This window comes from Puma concolor, chromosome A2, assembly GCF_028749965.1.
Source record: "Puma concolor isolate L17-30 chromosome A2, mPumCon1.1.hap2, whole genome shotgun sequence".
Classification (NCBI taxonomy): Eukaryota; Metazoa; Chordata; class Mammalia; order Carnivora; family Felidae; genus Puma; species Puma concolor.
In genome coordinates, this window is record NC_141668.1 from 145,095,881 (window position 1) to 145,116,327 (window position 20,447).

General features: G+C 38.8%; 1 protein-coding gene across 10 annotated transcripts in view; it reads left to right on the forward strand.

Annotated features, from left to right (window-relative positions):
* The window catches only part of CFAP20DC (CFAP20 domain containing), a 239,747-nt gene that overhangs the window by 163,666 nt on the left and 55,634 nt on the right, over positions 1–20,447 (forward strand). For 6 of the 10 annotated variants that reach the window (XM_086697760.1, XM_086697754.1, XM_086697755.1 and 3 more), the window contains 2 exons: positions 15,904–15,948; positions 17,300–17,503. In XM_086697760.1, the coding sequence (XP_086553886.1) occupies positions 15,904–15,948; positions 17,300–17,503 (249 nt within the window). The remainder of the gene's footprint in view (positions 1–15,903; positions 15,949–17,299; positions 17,504–20,447) is intronic. The other 4 variants (XM_025916478.2, XM_086697758.1, XM_086697763.1 and 1 more) reach the window with 1 other exon arrangement.

Here is a 20,447-nt window from a genome sequence, read left to right on the forward strand (position 1 = left end):
GTAGTAAATCACCTAACATAATGAAAATGGATTTGTTTTATGGTGGTTTAGGATAAAAGTTGTCAGGATTATTTTTGCATGTTTCTCATTTTTTTTTAAATAGTTCCAAAACAAATGTTCTACCTAACTGTAATTTTTTTTTCTTTGGTGTGCTAACAAGTGGAATACAGCTAATAAACTAACCTGACAGATTTATTCTACAATGGTGCTCCACTTGGCTGGGCTGCCAAAAACCAGAGCCAAAGCAAGTCTTGAAGAAGTCTTCCAGTCCATTTTCCCCTAATCTTTTTGCCACCATGCTTCTACTAGGTAAAATCTGTCATCGTAATATAGCCAAAAGATTGTTTATTTTTTTATATTTCCATCTTTCTGTGGAAATAAAACCAGAGCACAAAAAGCACCTTGGGAGCTGGAGGCACAAATGGACTTTAAGTAGCTGGCCACTCAGCCAAGTCCACTGCCTGAAAAATAGCGCTCTAAGATAATACCAGGGAATAATGAAAGGTTGGAGAGATAGTAAGGCACTTTCCTTACCCATCCTGTTAATTTAAGAGGCTTTTAGGAAAAGCCAGTATGCAGACACCATTTGGGTTGTCTCAAGAGACCCTTCTCACAGCTGCTCACTGCCAATTACAAAGCACAAACCTGACACATGTCCCTTCTGCATGGGAGCCCTCTGTGCAGCGTTCCATTTTTTATTATTCCATTTTACAGCTAAGGAGACTGACAGAGTACTCCCTTCAAGAGGATCAAAGAGGGAAGGAGCTTCATCTTTTGTTGAGGGGATCAAGGCACAAAGGCACTGCTTACCATTTGTGCAGAGAGGTTTGACCTCCGTGTCAAAATTCAGGTTAATAAAATGTGATCTCTACAACCCACATGATCACTGCAATCTGCGGCTCGCATTTGTGAATGTGGTAACCTCAGTTTAATAGGGTGTAAAATTATTGAAGGCATAGGCACCTTGCCCCATTTCAGGGTGAATTTACGATGGGAATGGAGTGTTCTTCCAGTGTTCTTCCTTTAAAAAGGAAATTCATGGTCATAGTGAAAGGGTGCTAATACCCGACGTTCTCTCCACTTAATAGCTGCAGCTAAGAATCTGTGAAAACAAGTTTCCTCAAGAGTGCTGTGTGTTGCTAACTCTGCGAAAGGATTTTTTCCCCAGGTCCCAGAAAACCATGGTGGTGACTTTTGTTTTAATAATTCACTAATATTTACCTCACACAATACAAAATTCAGCCTTTTTTAGTGCACAGAGTTATGCAACCATGACCACTAATCCTAGATCACTATTATCACCCCAAAAGAAACTCTGTGCCCATTAATAGTCATTCCCCATTGCCTGCTTCCCCCAAACTCCCAGAAACCATTAATTTATTTCCTGTCTCTATGGATTTTCCTGTTCTGGACATTTCCTATAAAGGAAATCAGACACAGTGTGCCCTTTTGTGTCTGACTTCTTTGATTTAGCATGATGTTCTCAAGTTCTTTCTATGTTGTAGCTTTCCATTTCTTTTTATGTCTGAATAATAATCCATTATGTGAGTGTGCCATATTTGCTTATTCATCTATCAGTTGATAGTTGGTTGTTTCCACTCTTTGGCTATAATGAAAGATGCTGCTATGAACATTCATATGCACATTTTTGTGTGGACATATGTTTTCAGTCCTCCTGGGTGTATACCTAGGAGTGGAATTGCCAGGTCATATGGAACTTTACATTTAACTTTTGAGAAACTGCCAAACTGTTTCCCTAAGCAGCTGTACCATATTACATTCCCACCAGCAAAGCAAGGTTGGGGGATTTCTCCACATCTCAGTCAACACTCGTTATTGTCTGCCTTTTTCATTTCAGCCATCCTAGTGTGTAAAGTAGCATCTCCTTATGGTTTGGGTTTGCTTTTCCCTAATGACTAAAGCTGTTGAACATCTTTTTGTACACTTATCAGCCCATTTGTATATCTCCTTTGGAAAAACACCTATTCAGACCTTTGGCCTATTTTTTCATTGGATTATTTGTCTTTTTAGTATCTAGGTCTTAGAGTTTGGATACAGTTTCTTAGATACATGATACGCAAGTATACTCTCCCATTCTGTAACTTGTCTTTTCATTTCTTTGGCTATCTTTTGAAGCAATAGAAGTTTTTTCATTTTGGTGAAGTCTAGCTTATTTATTTTTCTGTTACTTATGCTTTTGTGTCATATCTAAGAATGGTTGCCTGATCCGAGATCACAGAGTTTATTCCTATCTTTTCTTCTAAGAATTTTATAGTTTAACTCTTTTTAAAAATTTTTTTTCTTTTATGTTTTATTTCTTTTTGAGAGACAGAGAGAGACAGAGCATGAGCAGAGGAGGGGCAGAGAGTAAGAAACACACAGAATCCAAAGCAGGCTCCAGGCTCTGAGCTGTCAGTACAGAGGCCAGAGCGGGGCTCAAACTCCCGAACTGCAAGATCATGACCTGAGCTAAAGTCGACGCTTAACAGACTGAGCCACTCAGGTGCCCCAGAATTTTATAGTTTAACTCTTAAATTTTGTGCTATGATCCAGTTCTGGCTGATTTCTGTCTATAGTGGGAATAGAGGTACAACTACATTTTTTTGCCTGTGGATATTCACTTGTGCCAGCACTGTCAGTTGAAAGACTGTCTTTTCCCATTGAATTGTCTGTCACCCTTTTTGAAAATCAGTTGACCATGCATGTAAAAGTTTATTTCCAACTTCTCAGTTCTACTCTGTTTATCTATATGTCTATCTCTGTGCAGTACCACACTGTCTTGATTCCTAGTTTTATAGTAGGCTTTGAAATCAGGAAGTGTGACCCCTTCAACTTTGTGCTTCCTTTTCTGGATTCTTTTTGCATTTCCATAGGAATTTGAGGATCAACCTGTCAATTTCTGAAAAAAAAAAAAAGGCAACTAGGATTGCATTGAATCTTTAAATCGATTTGGGGAATATCTTAACATCTTAACAATATTAAGCCTTCCAATCCATGGATATCTTTCTGTTTGTTTCTTTAATTTCTTTCAGCAATGTTTTATAATTTTCAGCACACAGGTCCTGCACTTCTGTTGTTAAATTTATTCCTAAGTAAATTTTTTGATGCTGTTGTGAATAAAATTATTTCCTTAATTTTATTTTTTATTTGTTCATTGCTAGTGTTCATAGAAATGCAGTTTATTTTTATATTGATTTTTTTATATCTTGCAACCTTGCTGAATGTTAATTAGTTCTAATAGTGTTTTTGTGAATTCCTTAGGATTTTCTATATACAAGATCATGTCATTGCAAATACAAATAGTTCTACTGCCTTTCCAATCTGGATGTCTTTTATTTCTTTCTTTCCTAATTGCCCCCACAAATGGATTTCATTTGAATGAAAAGCTTTCCTTCAAGATATTTAAGATTTAATACTTCAACTAGTATTTCCTAGTAGTGAATTCTAACAGAGATATGATAAGCTCAGTCAGACCTAGGAGGATTCTTACTGGTATGACTCAGAGGAAATGTATTTGATGCAAGAGAAAGTTTGGCAATTATCCTGGGGCTAGAAGTCCATCTAATCTTATATGAATGCAGGTATGAAATTCCCTTTGGTGGCTAGCATTGTAGTCCATAAATTTAGAGCGCTGACATGGATGGTGGTTTCTACCACCTAGGCTGGGTTTCTAACATAAAGGACTTCTAGGTGATGAATTATAGCTGTTCTGGTTCTACTTCTGGATAAGTGACAGCATCATCTCTTTTGTTGAGCACCTGTCAGGGCAGGTGTTCCCCCAGGTGCCAGAGATACACCAACCAAAACAGACAGGGGGCTTGTATCTGTTGGGAAACACAGACAATGAAGACATGAAGGCAAATACTCAAAGTCATCATACGCTATGATAAAGGTGCAGGAAGACCAAAACAAGGTGATGTAATAGAGAACAGGGTTGGCCAGAATGGTGGATACTTTAGATACTACCTGACAAAGTAGGTGACAGTTGAGCTGAGATTAAAGTTTAAGATGAAGCTAGCCATGCAGAGAACCTAGGAATAATGTTTCAGGTATCAGGAACAGTGGGTGCAAAGCTCCCGAAATGGACATCTATGAGAAATAGTGGACAGTCTGGGACTATTTCTGGGACAGTCCCAGAAAGCTGGGACATAAGGTCAAGGGGAAAGTAGTAGAGGATGAGGGCAGAGAGGTACATAGGACTCAAATGATGTAAAGTCAGGAAGGCTATGGTGAGGAAGGTGGCCTTTATTCCAAATGCAGTGGGTTTGAAGCAAGGCAATGACATGTACATTCAAAAACTTCCAGTTCACAGTGTCAAGATGGATGCAACAAGGCAGGAATAGAAGCAGGGAAAACAGTTGAGGCATTATTCTGATAGATCTGAGTGGAGATGAAGAAAATGGCAGATTCCTGGCATAATGGGGGGCCAAAAGGAGGAGAAAACAGGCAGAATCAAGGATGATTCTCAGGTTTGTGTCCTGAATGACCAGGAGGATGGTCATGTAATTTACTGGGCTCTGGAAGACTGCGAGGAGACCTGAGCCATCCACTTAGCCATCAAGGTACTGCAATCAAGAATTCTAAGTGGACACCCCATCGAAAATCTGATCTCCCAAAGTGCCAACGAGAGGTGACTCTATGACAAGGGAAAATTAAAGGTTCTTACAAACGGAGATACATCCCCTGATACGACAGAGGACTAGTAATTCTTAAGGAACGCTTACTGAAATTGATTTGCTAACTACTTGGTAAACTTCTTCCTTCCAATGTTTTTTTCATATTTAAATAGAGTTCCCTATTATTAAGTTCAAATATTTTTAATTAAGAAACAAGTACAGCCCTCTGGGTAATATCGCAACCATGCAGATAGCTGGTAATTAAACTTTTCCACATGTATAACTGCATTCAAACAGTTTTGAATGAATCATTTTAAACCTGTAAATGTCATTATGTGCATCTTTAAACAAACAAACAAAAAAGATGTATATAACAGGCTTTGTGTTTCCAGAAAAAGTTTGAGCTTATTGAAGAATGGTTATTGTCACAAGACAAAATATGCTACCAATTAAAAATTCAGGTATTCTTGGGGCGCCTGGGTGGCTTGGTCGGTTAAGCGTCCAACTTCAGCTCAGGTCATGATCTCATGGTCCGTGAGTTCGAGTCCCGCGTCAGGCTCTGTGCTGACAGCTCAGAGCCTGGAGCCTGTTTCAGATTCTCTGTCTCCCTCTCTCTCTCTGCCCCTCCCCCATTCATGCTCTGTCTCAAAAATAAATAAACGTTAAAAAATTTAAAAAAAAAATTCAGGTATTCTGTTTAGAAAAAAAAAAACATGGCTTTTTATAAGGAAAAAAGTAAAATGAATCTCATATAATTTTTTAGTTTAATTTTCACATTTTCATTTTTAAAAAATCAAAACTGAATTGTGGAAGGACACTTTTAAAAGCCATGGTATAATTTTTTTGAATTGCCAAGCCATTTCCTTTGGATAATGAAAAGGGATTACTTTCACTGCCTCCCTGATGAACTTGAGCCCATATATTTTTTTTAAATAGAAGTTTACTGTCCTTTGCAATTTGTACTCTATAAACTTAGAGGAAAATGATTTTGTAAATTTTTAGAGCTTTCAAGCCACTGTTCCATTACATGAAGTTCTGCATTTTCTAGGGTATATAATAATACTCTTTGTTCAAAGGGAAGCCATCTGTCTCTTTGAATTTGCCACTCAAGTATGCCATTTGCAGCTGTCTTTCCAACAATACCCCATTGTTTAAAGAATTCATAAATGTCTTTCTGACCTCTGACTTTCTTCAGTTACAACAATATTCCATTGTTGCAAAACACCTGTTTTGGGGTCAGGTTGCTCTGTGTGTTGTAATTACGTCCATCATCCTGGCCCAACTATGCAGGTTCACCCGGTGACTCTCCCTCCTTCCAAGGCTTCCACTACAGGTGCCCACTGGCCTCATGCTTTCCTGGGCCACCTGATAGACAGCCTTCATCTTTGCCACCCTCAGGGACTTCCCCAAAGAGAATTCTATGCATGTCAATCTACATTTTCATTCTTCTGAGAGTCAAGAGCAGTAGACACTATGCCTCAGAGCACCTAGCTCAAATCAGACAGACCAGGATTTTAATTCTGGCTTTGCTTCTTTTAACTTATGTGGCCTTGGACACATTTCTTAACCTCCTTGAACCTCAGTTATCTCATCTATCTACTTGGAGAAAATAATACTTATTCCATAGGGTCATCATGAGTATTAAATGAGATAGTACATGTAGAACACTTAGTCCAAAATCCAAAAATATGCTTTCTTGTACCTATTTCTGAGTAGTTAGAAATGTAAACCAGTGTGCCTGGCATTCTAAAACAAACTTTTTCAAATGCAGTAGAATTCCAAAAACTAATTATTGGTACTATTCAATAAGTGATAGCTATATGTGTTTCTTGTCCTCTGTTAATAGTTGAATCAAGTGCTAACATAAGAATGAATTAATGGGTCACTTCTGCCAGGTAACATGTTGGTGTTTTCTCAATGTTCACCAAAGAGAGAAAAATATTTAGACGCAGAACCTGATGTCTCTCCAGTCATTCCTCAGAGAGTACCCTCTGTGCGCCTGCCTTGTTCCCAGAGCTGAATTATAGATATGCAGCTTCGTGGTTGATGGAGTGAATTTAACTTGGACAGGACTAACAGCAGTTTTATAAACCATAGTGTTAGCCATGGTGAGAACACTTCATTCATTACATTGGACACTCCTACCAATTAATAGCCTTTGGAGAAGAGTGTGTTTTCCTGTTTTGTCCAAACTATACTCTCTCTCCTTGCCTCTGAAAAAAGAGTCATTATCTCAGTTTATCTGTCAATGCACTGCAGGGGGTATCACTGAAGCTACAGAATGTGATGCTTAAATAACATTGGTGCTACTAGTAAAAGGATTTGCATTAAGCATCGAGGTTTCCCAGGTGGAACTTGCTCCTAGCCCTCTGTCTTAATTTTTGAGTATCTTTTTCAGTCCAAATACTTGTGATGCTACAGAGTAGTTTGTTCTTTTGAGTAAACAAACTCTTTGCATCTCATGTCCAATTTAATTGTGGACAAAACGGTCTAGAGTAGAAGTGTGTTTAAATAGTTAAAAATGGAAACGTGGACCAAAATTTGGGTGATGATATGAGATTGCAAAAGGAAGTAGGACATTTTAATATCTCCAGTTCTGAACAGCTAGGTATGCAAACAATGTGCCAGTTACTTCGGTGAAGAGGAGCATTTTCAGATTCTCAGGAATTTCAGAAATGGAAGATAGAAAGACTGGGCAAAAATTAAGAGACTATCAGAAGTATGAATCGATGAAAACACATTAGTTGTTTAGCCAACACACTGTAACCTTTTACTGTCTGTTCTCTAATATTCTAATGCTAAGGTTAGCATCCTACTAGTCAAATGTTTATTGAAGAAATCTATCTTCTTTGATGGCTTAGTTTTCCTAATTTTAAAGGAGCAAGTCATTGCTTGCCATTTCCCGGTTTTATGGAAGAAGCCTCAGGCTGACAGTATTTCCTAGACACATTGAGATCAAGGTCTTTGATTCAAGAACCTTGTTTGCGACTTTAAGGTTTTGGGGTACGTATTTGCTGTGTGCCAAGCCGTCTACAAGGTGCCCCACACTTCCTGTCCAGTCTTCATCTCCCACCCTCACAAGAGGGCTTACTTATTCCTATTTGAGAGAACAGGAAGCAGAGAGGTTTTAGCTAGTTCACATCTAGTAGGTGACAAAGCAGAGTATCAAACCCTAGAACTTTGGCCAGAAAAGCTGGCTCACCTTCCACTACACTGCACCACCACCCCCAGAAAAAGGCCACTAGGAAAATTCTGTGGTCACGTGGCAACTTAACTTCCATTGGGACTTTAAGCTTTACAGTATTTTAATATGCAGAAGCATGCACAGATGTTGGTGTATCTGTCATTACTACAGTATAGCCAAACTGTTTGACATCTGAACTTAAAGTTATCATCTTCCCACTCTAGAAACATTGGTTGGTTTTGCTATTTTCGTTTCTATAAGCAGGCTCAGTAATTGTTTTCCTCCTGGTTCTTTAAATAATATTTTAAACTACCGTGTATTGAATGACTACTGTGCTTAGCCCATGTACAAAGCTACAGTTGCCTTACAGATGGCATATCCTTGAATATAATATAAAACGTGTTCCATTTAGCTTTACTAACTGCCTTCTAGTCTATAGTTGATTGTTAAACTCAAGAAGTACCTTGAACTCAGTAGATAGGTGCTAGAAAATTAGAAATTGTTTATCAACTTCCTTTAAGGTTATTAGAGTTCAGCTATGATTGTCCAAGAATTCTTTCTGAAAATCAGCAAGCTGACTTCCAAGGCAAAATGGATAGAAGTATATTGTATGGAAGTCGTGGATTAAAAGGGTATTCTAGGGGCTCCTGGGTGGCGCAGTCGGTTAAGCGTCCGACTTCAGCCAGGTCACGATCTCGCGGTCCGTGAGTTCGAGCCCCGCGTCAGGCTCTGGGCTGATGGCTCAGAGCCTGGAGCCTGTTTCCGATTCTGTGTCTCCCTCTCTCTCTGCCCCTCCCCCGTTCATGCTCTGTCTCTCTCTGTCCCAAAAATAAATAAAAACGTTGAAAAAAAAATTTAAAAAAAAAAGGGTATTCTATACAAATTTAGCCCATCGATATAAGCATCATTTAAAAAAAATACTTTGGTGCAGGGTGATTGGGCGGCTCAGTCAGTTGAGCAACCAACTCTTAGTTGCTACTCAGGTCGTGATCTCACGGTTCATGAGTTCGAGCCCCACATTGGGCTCCGCTCTGATAGTGCAGAGCCTGCTTGGGATTCTGTCTCTCTCCCTCTCTTTCTCTGCCTCTTCCCTGCTTTCTGTCTCTCTCAAAATAAATAAATAAACTTAAAAAAAAATTTAAAAAATACTTTCATGCCCTCTACCCACCCCACCCCCGCCCCGCCAAAGAGAGCTATATATATGACATACAAAGCAACCTCTTTGCAAGGACTTTTGCCACTATTGCATTTAAATTACCTGAGAATTCTCTACCTGAGACATTTCTAAGGGGTTAGTATGCATAGATGATGAAGTACAAATTGAGTCAGGGGTTTTGAAGTGTCTCCAGGTTACAAGCCAAAATGTTTGTGACAGACATTGCAGAGGTGGCATTAGGTCTGGTTAAGCCTAGGTCAACATGAATGCCATTGACAAAACACAGTCTAGATTCTGACCAGTTGTTTCTTTTAAATAACCCGCCTTCTGATGTCTGCTGTGTTCAGTTGGTAGGTCATCCCTTCGATTTAGCAAAGTTTTTCAAGTTACACTGTGGCCTGCTCTTTACATTTTGATTTACCCCTTTGCATGGTGAAGACATATGCCAAAAGCTACCATATATTGTGAAAGAGCTGTTTGCTCATGTATGTGTCACTTGCAGCTCATCTCTGAGGCTTCTGTCTTCCCTTCATTCTTATCTTTAGTGGGTCTGCATCCCCAGTGAATCAGGGCAAACTCTTGTGTGGGATACATGCTCAGAACTTTGAAACCAGTCTTCAGGGGGTGCTAGTTGGTGAAGAGATGCCTGAACACTAATTTACCACCAGCTATTATTTAAAACATCAATGTAGACATTAAACACTGTCTGCCAATAGCAATAGAGAGGAGATTAATCTTCATAATAAAATGCTAATTAAACTTTAAAATTAGCTTTGGAAAATAGATTTCTACTACTTTTCTTGCTATTTTGTTGGGTTCCAAAACTTTCTAGTGATAACTTCAAAACTCTTAATAATACACATTTGAACCTACCAGTGATACTGACCCTTCAGCATTTACAAAATCCCTTTTTTTTCTTTTTTCTTTTTTCTTTTTCTTTTCTTTTCTTTTTTTTTTTTTTTTTTTTTGCCCCAGCTAAGACAGTGCAGAATAAAGTGCGAGTGATTAACAACTAATTACTTCCTAGGAAATCTTTTTTGAATCTTGGACTTCTTTGCCAGCTTTGGTCATGGAGAAGTACATATATCCTAAGTGCCTACTTTGATGAATTTCCACCAACTGAACAAAATCCACGTGACCACCATCCAGATCAAGAAACAGCACAATGCCAACACACCAGGAGCCCCTCCCTCCTTGTCACTATCCCTTTCTGCCACTATCCCTTCAGATTTTCCTCCAAATCCCCATACTGGTTTTACCAGTCTCTATCCTCTTGTGCCTGGTTTCTTAGCATTTCTTTTGTGAGATTCAGTGTATCACTTATTTCATTGTTATATAGTGTCCTACTGTGCCACTATCATACCACTTATTTATCCATTCTTTTGATGAGAGCTACTGAGAATATGCCTTTTTTCTTTCTTTTTTCTAAATTCATTATTGACATATGGTTGACATACAATGCATTAGTTACAGGTGTATGATAGAGATTTTACAGTTCTATACATTATTCAATGTTCACCATGGCAAACGTAGTCACCATAAAACGTTATTATAATATTATTGACCATATTCCCTAGGTTGTACCTTTCATCTCCATGACTTACTTATTTTATGACTGGAAGTCAATACCTCTTAACCCCCATCACCTATTTCACCCATCCCCCACTCACCTCCCCTCTGGTAACCATCAGTTTCTTCTCCCTATTTGCTCGTTTGTTCGTTTGTTTTCTCTTTTAGATTCCACATGAGCGAAATCAAATGGTATTTGTCTTTCTCTGTCTGACTTATTTCACTTAGCATAATGCTCTCTAGGTCAATCCATGTTGTTGCAAGATTTCATTCTTTTTTATGGCTAATATTCCTGTGTGTATGTCTATGTGTGTGTGTATGTGTGTGTATCACATCTTCTTTATCCATTTGTCTTTCAGTGGACACTTGGGCTGCTTCCATAATTTGACTATTGTAAATAATGCTACAGTAAACATAGGGGTGCATATATCTTTTCCAATTTGTATTTTTGATAAATAAACATTAAAAATTTCAAATTAGTGTTTTTGTTTTCTTTAGTAAGAAAATGGTATGACAATTCCTTAAAAATAAAAAATAGATGGGGCACCTGGGTGGCTCAGTTGGTTAAGCGTACGACTTCAGCCCAGGTCATGATCTCATGGCTGGTGAGTTCGAGCCCCACGTCAGGCTCTGTGCTGACAGCTCGGAGCTTGGAGCCTGCTTCGGATTCTGTGTCTCCCTCTCTCTCTGCCCCTCCCTAGCTCGCTCTCTCTCTCTCTCTCTCTCTCTCTGTCAAAAATAAACTTTAAAAATAATAATAATGACTAAATAATAGAGATATCATATAATCCAATAAGAATATGTCCTTTGATAGAATCATAGACTTTTTTTTTTATTTTTTTAACGTTTATTTTTGAGACAGGGAGAGACAGCATGAACGGGGGAGGGTCAGAGAGAGAGGGAGACACAGAATTTGAAACAGGCTCCAGGCTCTGAGCTGTCAGCACAGAGCCTGACGCGGGGCTCAAACTCACGGACCGCAAGATCATGACCTGAGCTGAAGTCGGATGCTTAACCGACTGAGCCACCCAGGCGCCTCTAGAATCATAGACTTTTAATAAACTTGGGTAGGGCAGTGGAAGCCATTTGGTCATAAAAGGTTTAGATTAAATTCTAGGCATTTCCATCCTTGTTCTTTTGGAACTCAATTTCCAATTTCATTTCTGAAACAGTATGTCTAAGTATTTCTAGTGTATTTAATGCTTTTTATGAACATAAGCTCGATACTTCTAGCTTGCCGTATGTTTTCCTGCCTGATGGTTAGAATATGCTGCCGTATCACCCTTCTTATCCTTTGAGGTCCAGCTTAGAGACCATCTCCTCCATGAAGCTTGACCAATCCTACAAGAAGTGACTTCTCTCTTTTCTGAAATGCCAGACTGGTGTAACTCCTTTCCTCACATTGCCTTTCACATTATATTCTGCTCTAACAGGCACAGTCCCTTTGTAGTAGTAGTTTTTGTATCTTGGTGTAGCTTAAAAGAATACAAAGAGCCAGGGATAGTTTGGTAGACCTTTCATTAAGAGTTTTTTACAACATGATGTTCCGTATGCTGTGGGTTCAGGCACTGTTACAATGCAGACCTGATTCAGAAAGAGAGTCTTGGAGATTTTATCGGTTCCAGAATGAGAATAACGGCCCAATTTTCTCCCAATTTTATTACTCTCCCATCCATATAGAATGGAATGAGTTTCTTCACCTGATCTTATTAACCCAGGGCCGTGTCTCATTTTGGCTCTACACCACCATTGTGAACTTAGCCTTAGAACTTAGAACAGTTCAGTAAAATGAGCTCTTATCTGAGGCTCACAACATTCTATAGGCACGTGTTTGATCAATTAAGCTCTTCTGCCTTACTAGCTTGAGAAGAGAGATTAAGTGAAGGGCATCAAGTTATAAGCTTATTTTTGTTGTGTTTTATTATTTTGCTGGAATTATCAATTTTCCTTTTAATCATGATTAAGACTCTGATTAATACTACATTCAGGTGTATGCTACCTTATTTTATGTTCATTTTTTTCTAGCTCTTGATTTCCTTACTAGATTCTAAGGGGCCACATCTCATCTGTCTTTGTGGCTTCACTGTGTTAGGCTTCTAAAAATGTCTGAAGGAAGATCAATGAAAATGAGTGGCTTGAATGGCTTCACGAGGGAAAGACTTGCCTGGGAATCTGAGCACAGCAGAATTGTATATAGCCTTGAGCCCATTACCTCCTTCCTGAAACAAATCTGACTGATATATCAATGTCCCCCTTCTTTCCTCCAAGGATATTTTGAGGCAAAATTGGGTTATACATAACATCTTGAGCCTTTCAGAGATAGAATTAGATAAGGCACTTGCCTCTCAAGCGTTGTATAATTTAGTTAGATAGTGTCTTGTGCTTGAGTCCCCTTTCATGTGAAGACTTTATTGCAAGACTTCTTTCAAAAAAAAAAAATATATATATATATATGAATAAATGATTCAGCCTTTCTGATAATTTTGAAATGGTTTAAGAGATTACAAATCAAGAATGTATCAGGAGACTAAGTTAATTACCTGTCTCTGCCACCAGTTGCTCTATTCATGACCCTGGAGAACGTCACTTCTTTCTCTGCTCATCTTTGGCTGCCTTTTCCAGGGTGTTGTCAGAACACGTTTTACTATTGTATGAAATAAAATCATGGAAATTCAGAGTGCATAGCATCAACAGTTCCTGGCCCACAATAGGGTCTCAGTATTTGTAGAGTAAATGAATGAATAAATCAATTGGTCCATTTCCACCACTGCAGATTACTGCAATATTCCCAGCAGGTGTCATTTCCCCAGCCTCTGCTTTAGTACTTCCGGTGGTAGAGAGAGCTCACTCCCTCTGAAGGCCACTCATTCCCTTTGTCAACAAATTTAATTACTATCCAGTGTCACCTTGGACCCCTGTGAGGTGTCTTCCAATTCTGCTGGGCAGTTAGTCATTGCTGTACTGCATTCCTCAAGCATCTTAGTCATATCTCTGTTGTAGTATTGATCCCAGTACATATAATACCCTGATTTATAATGCCTGTTATGTCTCCCGTTTCTCATCTATGAGCTCCATGAGGACAGAGGTGTGTCTTATTTTCTTTATACTCCCAGCTCCTGGCATAGTACAGAATAGATGAACTCCCACTGGGTGGAAGGGGGAGAGGAAAGAACAGTAATAACAGGAAGCGTATGTATTGGTTGCCAACTCTGTGGCCCTCAAGAAGGAGGTACTCACCCAAGATGTACACCAAAAATGATCCATTGGGATCATTGAAGGAGAAAATTTTTGAGCTATTTCCATTTTTGTTAAGCTCCACCATTTTATATATGTTTTATACTATGCATACTAGTTTAATATAGCTATACATGTGGCAGACAGTCTCTCCTATGCTGTCCTGCCCACCACTCCCTGTGGTATATTCAATAAACTCCTATCTCTTTAAAAAACTACATACATATATATATATATATATATATATATATATATATATATGTACACACATTGTTTAATTTATAAATAATCATATATTAGAAGGTACATACTCAAACATTTTTTCATAGAGGTACAAAGCCTAAGTTTGGGGGCCCTTAGTGTAGCTGTTTGTCAGATACTACGCTAAGCATTTTACATACATTACTTCATTCAGCCCACTGAAAATCACATGAGGTATACATGAGGTATATATGAGGTATGCATGAGGTATCCATTTTACAGATGAAGAAACTGAGGAAGGGAGAGGTTAGGTAATTTGCCCAGTCACATCAAGCTGCTAACCAATGGAACTAGGGCCGAGACTCAGATCTGTCAGGCTTAACCACTGCCCATTGTCTCTTGGTTTTCTGCTCTAATACCTAGGGTTGTACCTGAGGCACAGTACAGGTTTGTGGATTAAATAAATAAAAGGAATGGATGAATTAATCACACTGAGTACATATTAAAGCTTTCTCAAGAAAGATGAAAACAGAATTTCCTTTCTCACTGTAAAAGTGTGTGTTAGCAATGACAAGCCACTTAACATGCTTAGGTGACACATTAGAATCTTTCATTCCATTTTTGTTTTCCTTTTTTCTTTTTTTTCCTTTTTTTTTTTGACAGAAAAACTGAAGCAAAGCACAGCAAGTCGCAATGTTCACTGTTGAGCCCACAGTCAAGCTGTGAGTCTAGTTTTCACATCTGAGTACTGAACTACCTTGTTTTTATTGAGATATAATTCATATACCATAAAAGTCAGCCTCCTAAAGAGTACAGTTCAGTTTTTAGCATATTCACGAGATTCTGTAACCATGTAATTTTAGAACATTTGCATCCCCCACAAAAGACACTGTATACCCATTGGCAGTCGCTCCCCATTCCAGACCTCTCAGCCCTGGGCAACAGCCCATCTGCTTTCTGTCTCTATGGATAGGCCTGTTCTGAACATCTCATACAAATGGAATCATACAATCTGTGACCTTTTGTCTGCAGTTTCTTTCACTTAGCAGAATATTTTCAGGGTTCATCCATGTTGTAGCACATGTCAGTATTTCATGACCCTTCATGGGTAAATTACATTCCATTGTGTGGATAAGCAAAACTCTACTCATCAGGTGATGGACATTTGGTTGTTTCCACTTTTTGGCTATTATGAATAGTGCTGCTGTGAGCTTTGGTGTTCAAGTTTTTGTATGAACATCTGTTTTCATTTCTCTTGCGTATGTACCCAGGAGTGAATTACTGGGCCATGTGGCCCATGTTTAACATTTTGAGGAACCACCTAACTGTTTTCCAAAGTGGTGGCATCATTTTACATTCCCACCGGCAACTCGTGAGGATTCCAATTTCTTTGCATCCTTACCAACACTTGTTACTGTCCAACTGTGTATAATGACAGCCCTAATGGGTATGAATGGTGTTTCATTGCGGTGCTGATTTGTATTTCTCTAATGACAGTGATGCTGAGCATCTTTTCTTATGTTTATTGTTCCCCCAACTATTTCTTCTACATTTAAGTTATTTCTGTTTCTCTTTTGTTTTAGTATTTTTCATTAGAAAAAACACTCATTAGATACTCATTAGAGTATAAATTTTTTTCTTCTTGTGATACCTGTTTTGTCTCAAGAACTCTCAAAACATATTAAATACTCATGGAATCTCCTATTAGAGATTGCATGGTCTCTCAGGGTGCCAGGCTGCTGCAGCCACAAATTATAAAAATTTAAATGAGTTTCCACTAGCAACTTTCCAGAAAATGTCTACATCACATTATTAGATCACAAGCTTTCATAATCCCCTAGTTATGATAATGACAGTACTTTATTTAAAACTTTTTAATGTCGTAGAAACACAAGAATTTTTTAAATTATATTTCCTTAATTTTTTACGTCCCTATGAGGCAGAAAAGAAGAGAAGACAGTAGCTGTCTCAAAGAGTCCTCCGAGAAAGTAAGTACAGAGGTTTGAGTATCTAAAAAATTCTAGTGTGTCATGAAACCTTTTTGAGCACAACCAGTGTTTGCAGATGGGCAAGAAAATTCCAAGATTGTTTTTAAGTTATATGGCAGTCCCGGATGTAAATCAGTACTCACAAGTGATGCTAACATTTTAGCGATGTTAAAATTAACCTTTGCCATCAGACTTGGTTTTAGACCATAGAGAAAGAAAGGTTTTTGAAAATTCCATATGACAGTTTCTTCCCTGTACGTTGAAAGAATATTTCCATTAGCCTCTAAAGATTTGTAGTAGTATTCTTGGGGAGAAATATACCGGACAGATTACATGTATATATATATATATATATATATATATATATATATATATATACACATATATATACGTATATATATATATACGTATATATATACATATATATATACACATACATATATATATACATATATATATGTGTATATATATACATATATGTATATATATATATGCATGTAATCTGTATCACATATATATAGTATTATATATATGTATATATATAGTAAAGTCCCGTTCAGTGTGTTTGTTATAGCTATGAGGTCTTTATGGCTTTCAGAACTTACTTGTTCCCATCTTAAGATTATATTTTATTTGGTGGCTTTTACTAGCATCAGTCATTCTCAATCTTACTGAAAGTTGAATGTATTTGGTCATAATGTTTACAGTGATGAAATTCATCAGTATTCTTGTAAACTGGATCTTCACCTGGAAAGTGATTTTTCTTTTTAAAAAAAAACTTTTTGAGTTTTTTTGTAGTCAAACACTGGTCAAGCGCCAGACATGAGAAATACAATGAGTGTAAGGCAATGGTGTTTGCCTTTGTAGAGCCTGTAGACCACCTGTGAATCCCATAAATGATTGCATAACTGCAATTGTGATAAATGCTAAAAAATGAGCACCTTATGATTCCATGAGAGCACTTACTGTGGAGGGGCTGACCCAGTTTGTGTTTGTCCTAAAAGGCTTCCCTGGAAGATGACACAATTTGGGACCCAAAGGGCACCTAGGAGTTAGCCAGTACGTGGGGCACACAGGCTAGCATGTGCATAGGCACTAAGGCAGACATGAGTTTGATGCTCTTGAGGACTTTAATGAAAGACAGTGTGGCTGATGTGCTGGGAGCAAACAAACAAAGTGAGGCAGGTGGGGTAGGCATTGTATAAGGGCACTTTAAGGGTCAGGGCATCAGTCAGTGGAGAGCCCTTGAAAGGGATTAAGGCTGTAGAGTAACATCTGTTGGTAGTGAATAGAATAAATTAAGAATGGCCAAGTAACCCTTTGCTCTGTCCCTTTCTTCTCTCTTGGTCAGGAATATGACTGGAGGAACTATCAGCCCAGCCAGATGAGTGAATCTGAGTTGCAAATGCTGGCCAGCCTGCGGCGGCAACAGAATGAAGAACTGGAGGATATGGGGGCTTCCCATGGCCTGAGTGCTTCCCAGGTGGACAACTGTAATGTCAGCATTAGCACCAGCAGTGACGACACAACCACCTGGAACTCCTGCCTGCCACCTGTGAGTCTAGGGATTTGCATCTTTGTTTATTGCCTTAATGGCAAGCAAGCTTCTTTCTAACAAAGCCCAGCCTTGCCTGGGAAAACTAGGGCCAGCATGAGAACACTCCCCATGAGAAATATTTAGAGCCCATTCAGGAGCGCCTGGCTGACTCAGTCAGTAGAACATGCCATTCTCAATCTCGAGGTTGTAAGTTCAAGCCCCAGGTCAGATGTAGAGATTACTTAAAAATAAAAATTATTAAAAAAAAAAAGGAAAATATTCAGAGCCCATTTTAGGTCTGTCTTTTCTTAAATTGTCTTACCTTCAGGTAATTGTATGGTGATATATACAAACATACATTGAAAGCAAAAAAGAGTAATTTTACTGTCAATTCTGGGTATCTCACTGTATCCCCAGCCCCTAGCACAAGCCCTGGCACACAGAAGAGGGTCGATATTTGTTAAATGAATGTTTATTAAGTAAATGAAAAAGAAGGATGTTTACTCCTCCCTGTGTCTAAGGGCCATGGTAGGCATTGCAGATGCTTCAGCAGCTTGTATTTTCCCGTACGTTTATACAGTTAAAGCCCTTTTAAACATGGCCCACCATCCTCACTATAGGCCAGCCAAGGAGCTGGATCAGGTCAGGGCCTTCCCATTCTTCAGGTGAAGAAACTAACCTATCCTGGGTCCAAGCTTCCACACCTGGTGAGTGGTGGAACCAGAGAAGAACCCAGTGTTTTGACTCCATCCATTTTCCCCAATACTGTCCTCAAGGATCTTAAGGCTGAATTGGAAGGACAAAGCAGAAGCACTGACAGAACAGTCCTATACAGCTTTAAAAACACCATAAGGCAGAATAATAAAATCAGTATTATTATAATAGTGGTAATTAGAACTACCATTTCTTTAAGTACCTAGAGACATTTTAAGACCTCCATTGGCCCAAGGAAATTTACTTGTAGTTTACTTATATTTACATATAAGGTCACATTCAACGTCAGATCAAACATTAAAATACACTGTGATCCAACAATAAATACAACTTTTTTACTATACAGTTTTTGAAAGGGAATATAAAACTGAGTAACTGATTTATATTTATATAAAATTATATAAAGGTTGAGTTCAAGTGTAGTTGACAGTGGATAACATATGTTTTAAGTATTGAATTAAATATTCATTAATTTTGCGATTTTCCTTCCAAGAAATTTTTTTTCCCAAGTCTCCAGCATCTTTGTAGGTCTTAGAAATCTCAGATGCTCTGGCACTAGGCCTTACATGTGTTATCTAATCCATTCATTACTGCTGTCCTGTGTGGTAAATGCTGTTGAGTTCCCATTTCCAGATGGGAAAATTGAGACTCTTGAGTGAAATGATTCAGCCTTAGCTTGGCAGGACTCCTGAGTCTGAGCTTCTAACCACCATGATAAAGTGACTTCTCAATGTGGGACTTAATTTGCCAAATAAGTGCTACATCCAGCAGAAGGTGAGATTTTTGCTCTGGAGAGTACTTAACAAGTCTTCATGGAGGACGAATTCAGATTGGCTCTAACAAGACGTGGGGGCAGGCTTCTCTTGCCTTAGTTATATTTTCATTAAACTGAATGATCAGGCCTGTGTAACTCCTCCAGCAGCCTTGGTGCCAAAGAGTATCTACCCCTCCCCCCGCCAAAGAAAAATATTTCTGTGTGCTGGTTACTCAGAGTATCCTTGGAGCCAGAGCTAAGAACATAAGAATAAGTTGCAGGGGCTCCTAGGTGGCTCAGTCGGTTAAATGTCCAACTCTATTTTTTTTTTTAATTTTTTTTTTTAACGTTTATTTATTTTTGAGACGGAGAGAGACAGAGCATGAACGGGGGAGGGGCAGAGAGAGAGGGAGACACAGAATTGGAAGCAGGCTCCAGGCTCTGAGCCATTAGCCCAGAGCCCGACGCGGGGCTCGAACTCATGGACCGTGAGATCGTGACCTGAGCTGAAGTCGGAGGCTTAACCGACTGAGCCACCCAGGCGCCCCAAAATGTCCAACTCTTAATCTCACCTCAGGTCATGATCTCCCAGTTGGTGGGATCAAGCCCCTCGTCAGGCTCTGTGCTGACAGCATGGAGCCTGCTTGGGATTCTCTCTCTCCCTCTCTCTCTGCCCCTCCCCAACTTGTGTGTGCACTTGCATGCACCCATGCTCTCTCTTTCTCTCTCAAAATAAATACATAAACTTAAAAAAAAAAGTTGCAGACTTTTGCCAATATAATTTAGAATGGAATTGAAATAATAAAATATAAAATAATCCTTAGCAGTCATTTAAATGGAAAGTAAGAAAAAGAACAGTGGCCCCCTAAACAAGCTCTTTCTGTCGTGAAGTAACTTGGAGACCAGCATTACAAAGGGCAAACTGAGGAATGATTATTTATGGACTGAAAAGGCTGAGCTCTTGGTTGCCCTGGATACGGTGTTCTCATCCCTGTCCTCTTCTGGCAAGGACTGAAGTCCTCATGCACAACAACTGCTCCGCTCTAAAAGTGCGTGGCCAAAAATAACATCGTTGGTAATGAACTTAATAACCCCTCCATTTGACCAAATGAGAAATTGAAAACAGTCTATTTTTTAGACAGAGAAAATAATTGAAAAGCCTACCTTTGGTATTCATAAGATATGTTTATTATTGCATCAAATTCAGCCTATTTCAATATTGGAACTATCACCAAATGGAAAATTGCATTTCTTAATGAACACTGCATCTTGTTGTTCATACAGTTTAAATAGAGCAGTTTGCAAGAACCATTGTGGTCTGTCTGAGAGCTCATGCCTTTCCCTTTAGAAGTTGTACAGGGAGGGTGAAAAAGAAGAACAAACTCATAACTTGATCATGATGGTCTCCTGCTTTTTGTGTATCTCAATGGCACCACCATCCACACTGGCACTCAAACCAGAAATGTGGAGGACACCTCCACTTCTCCCACCCCT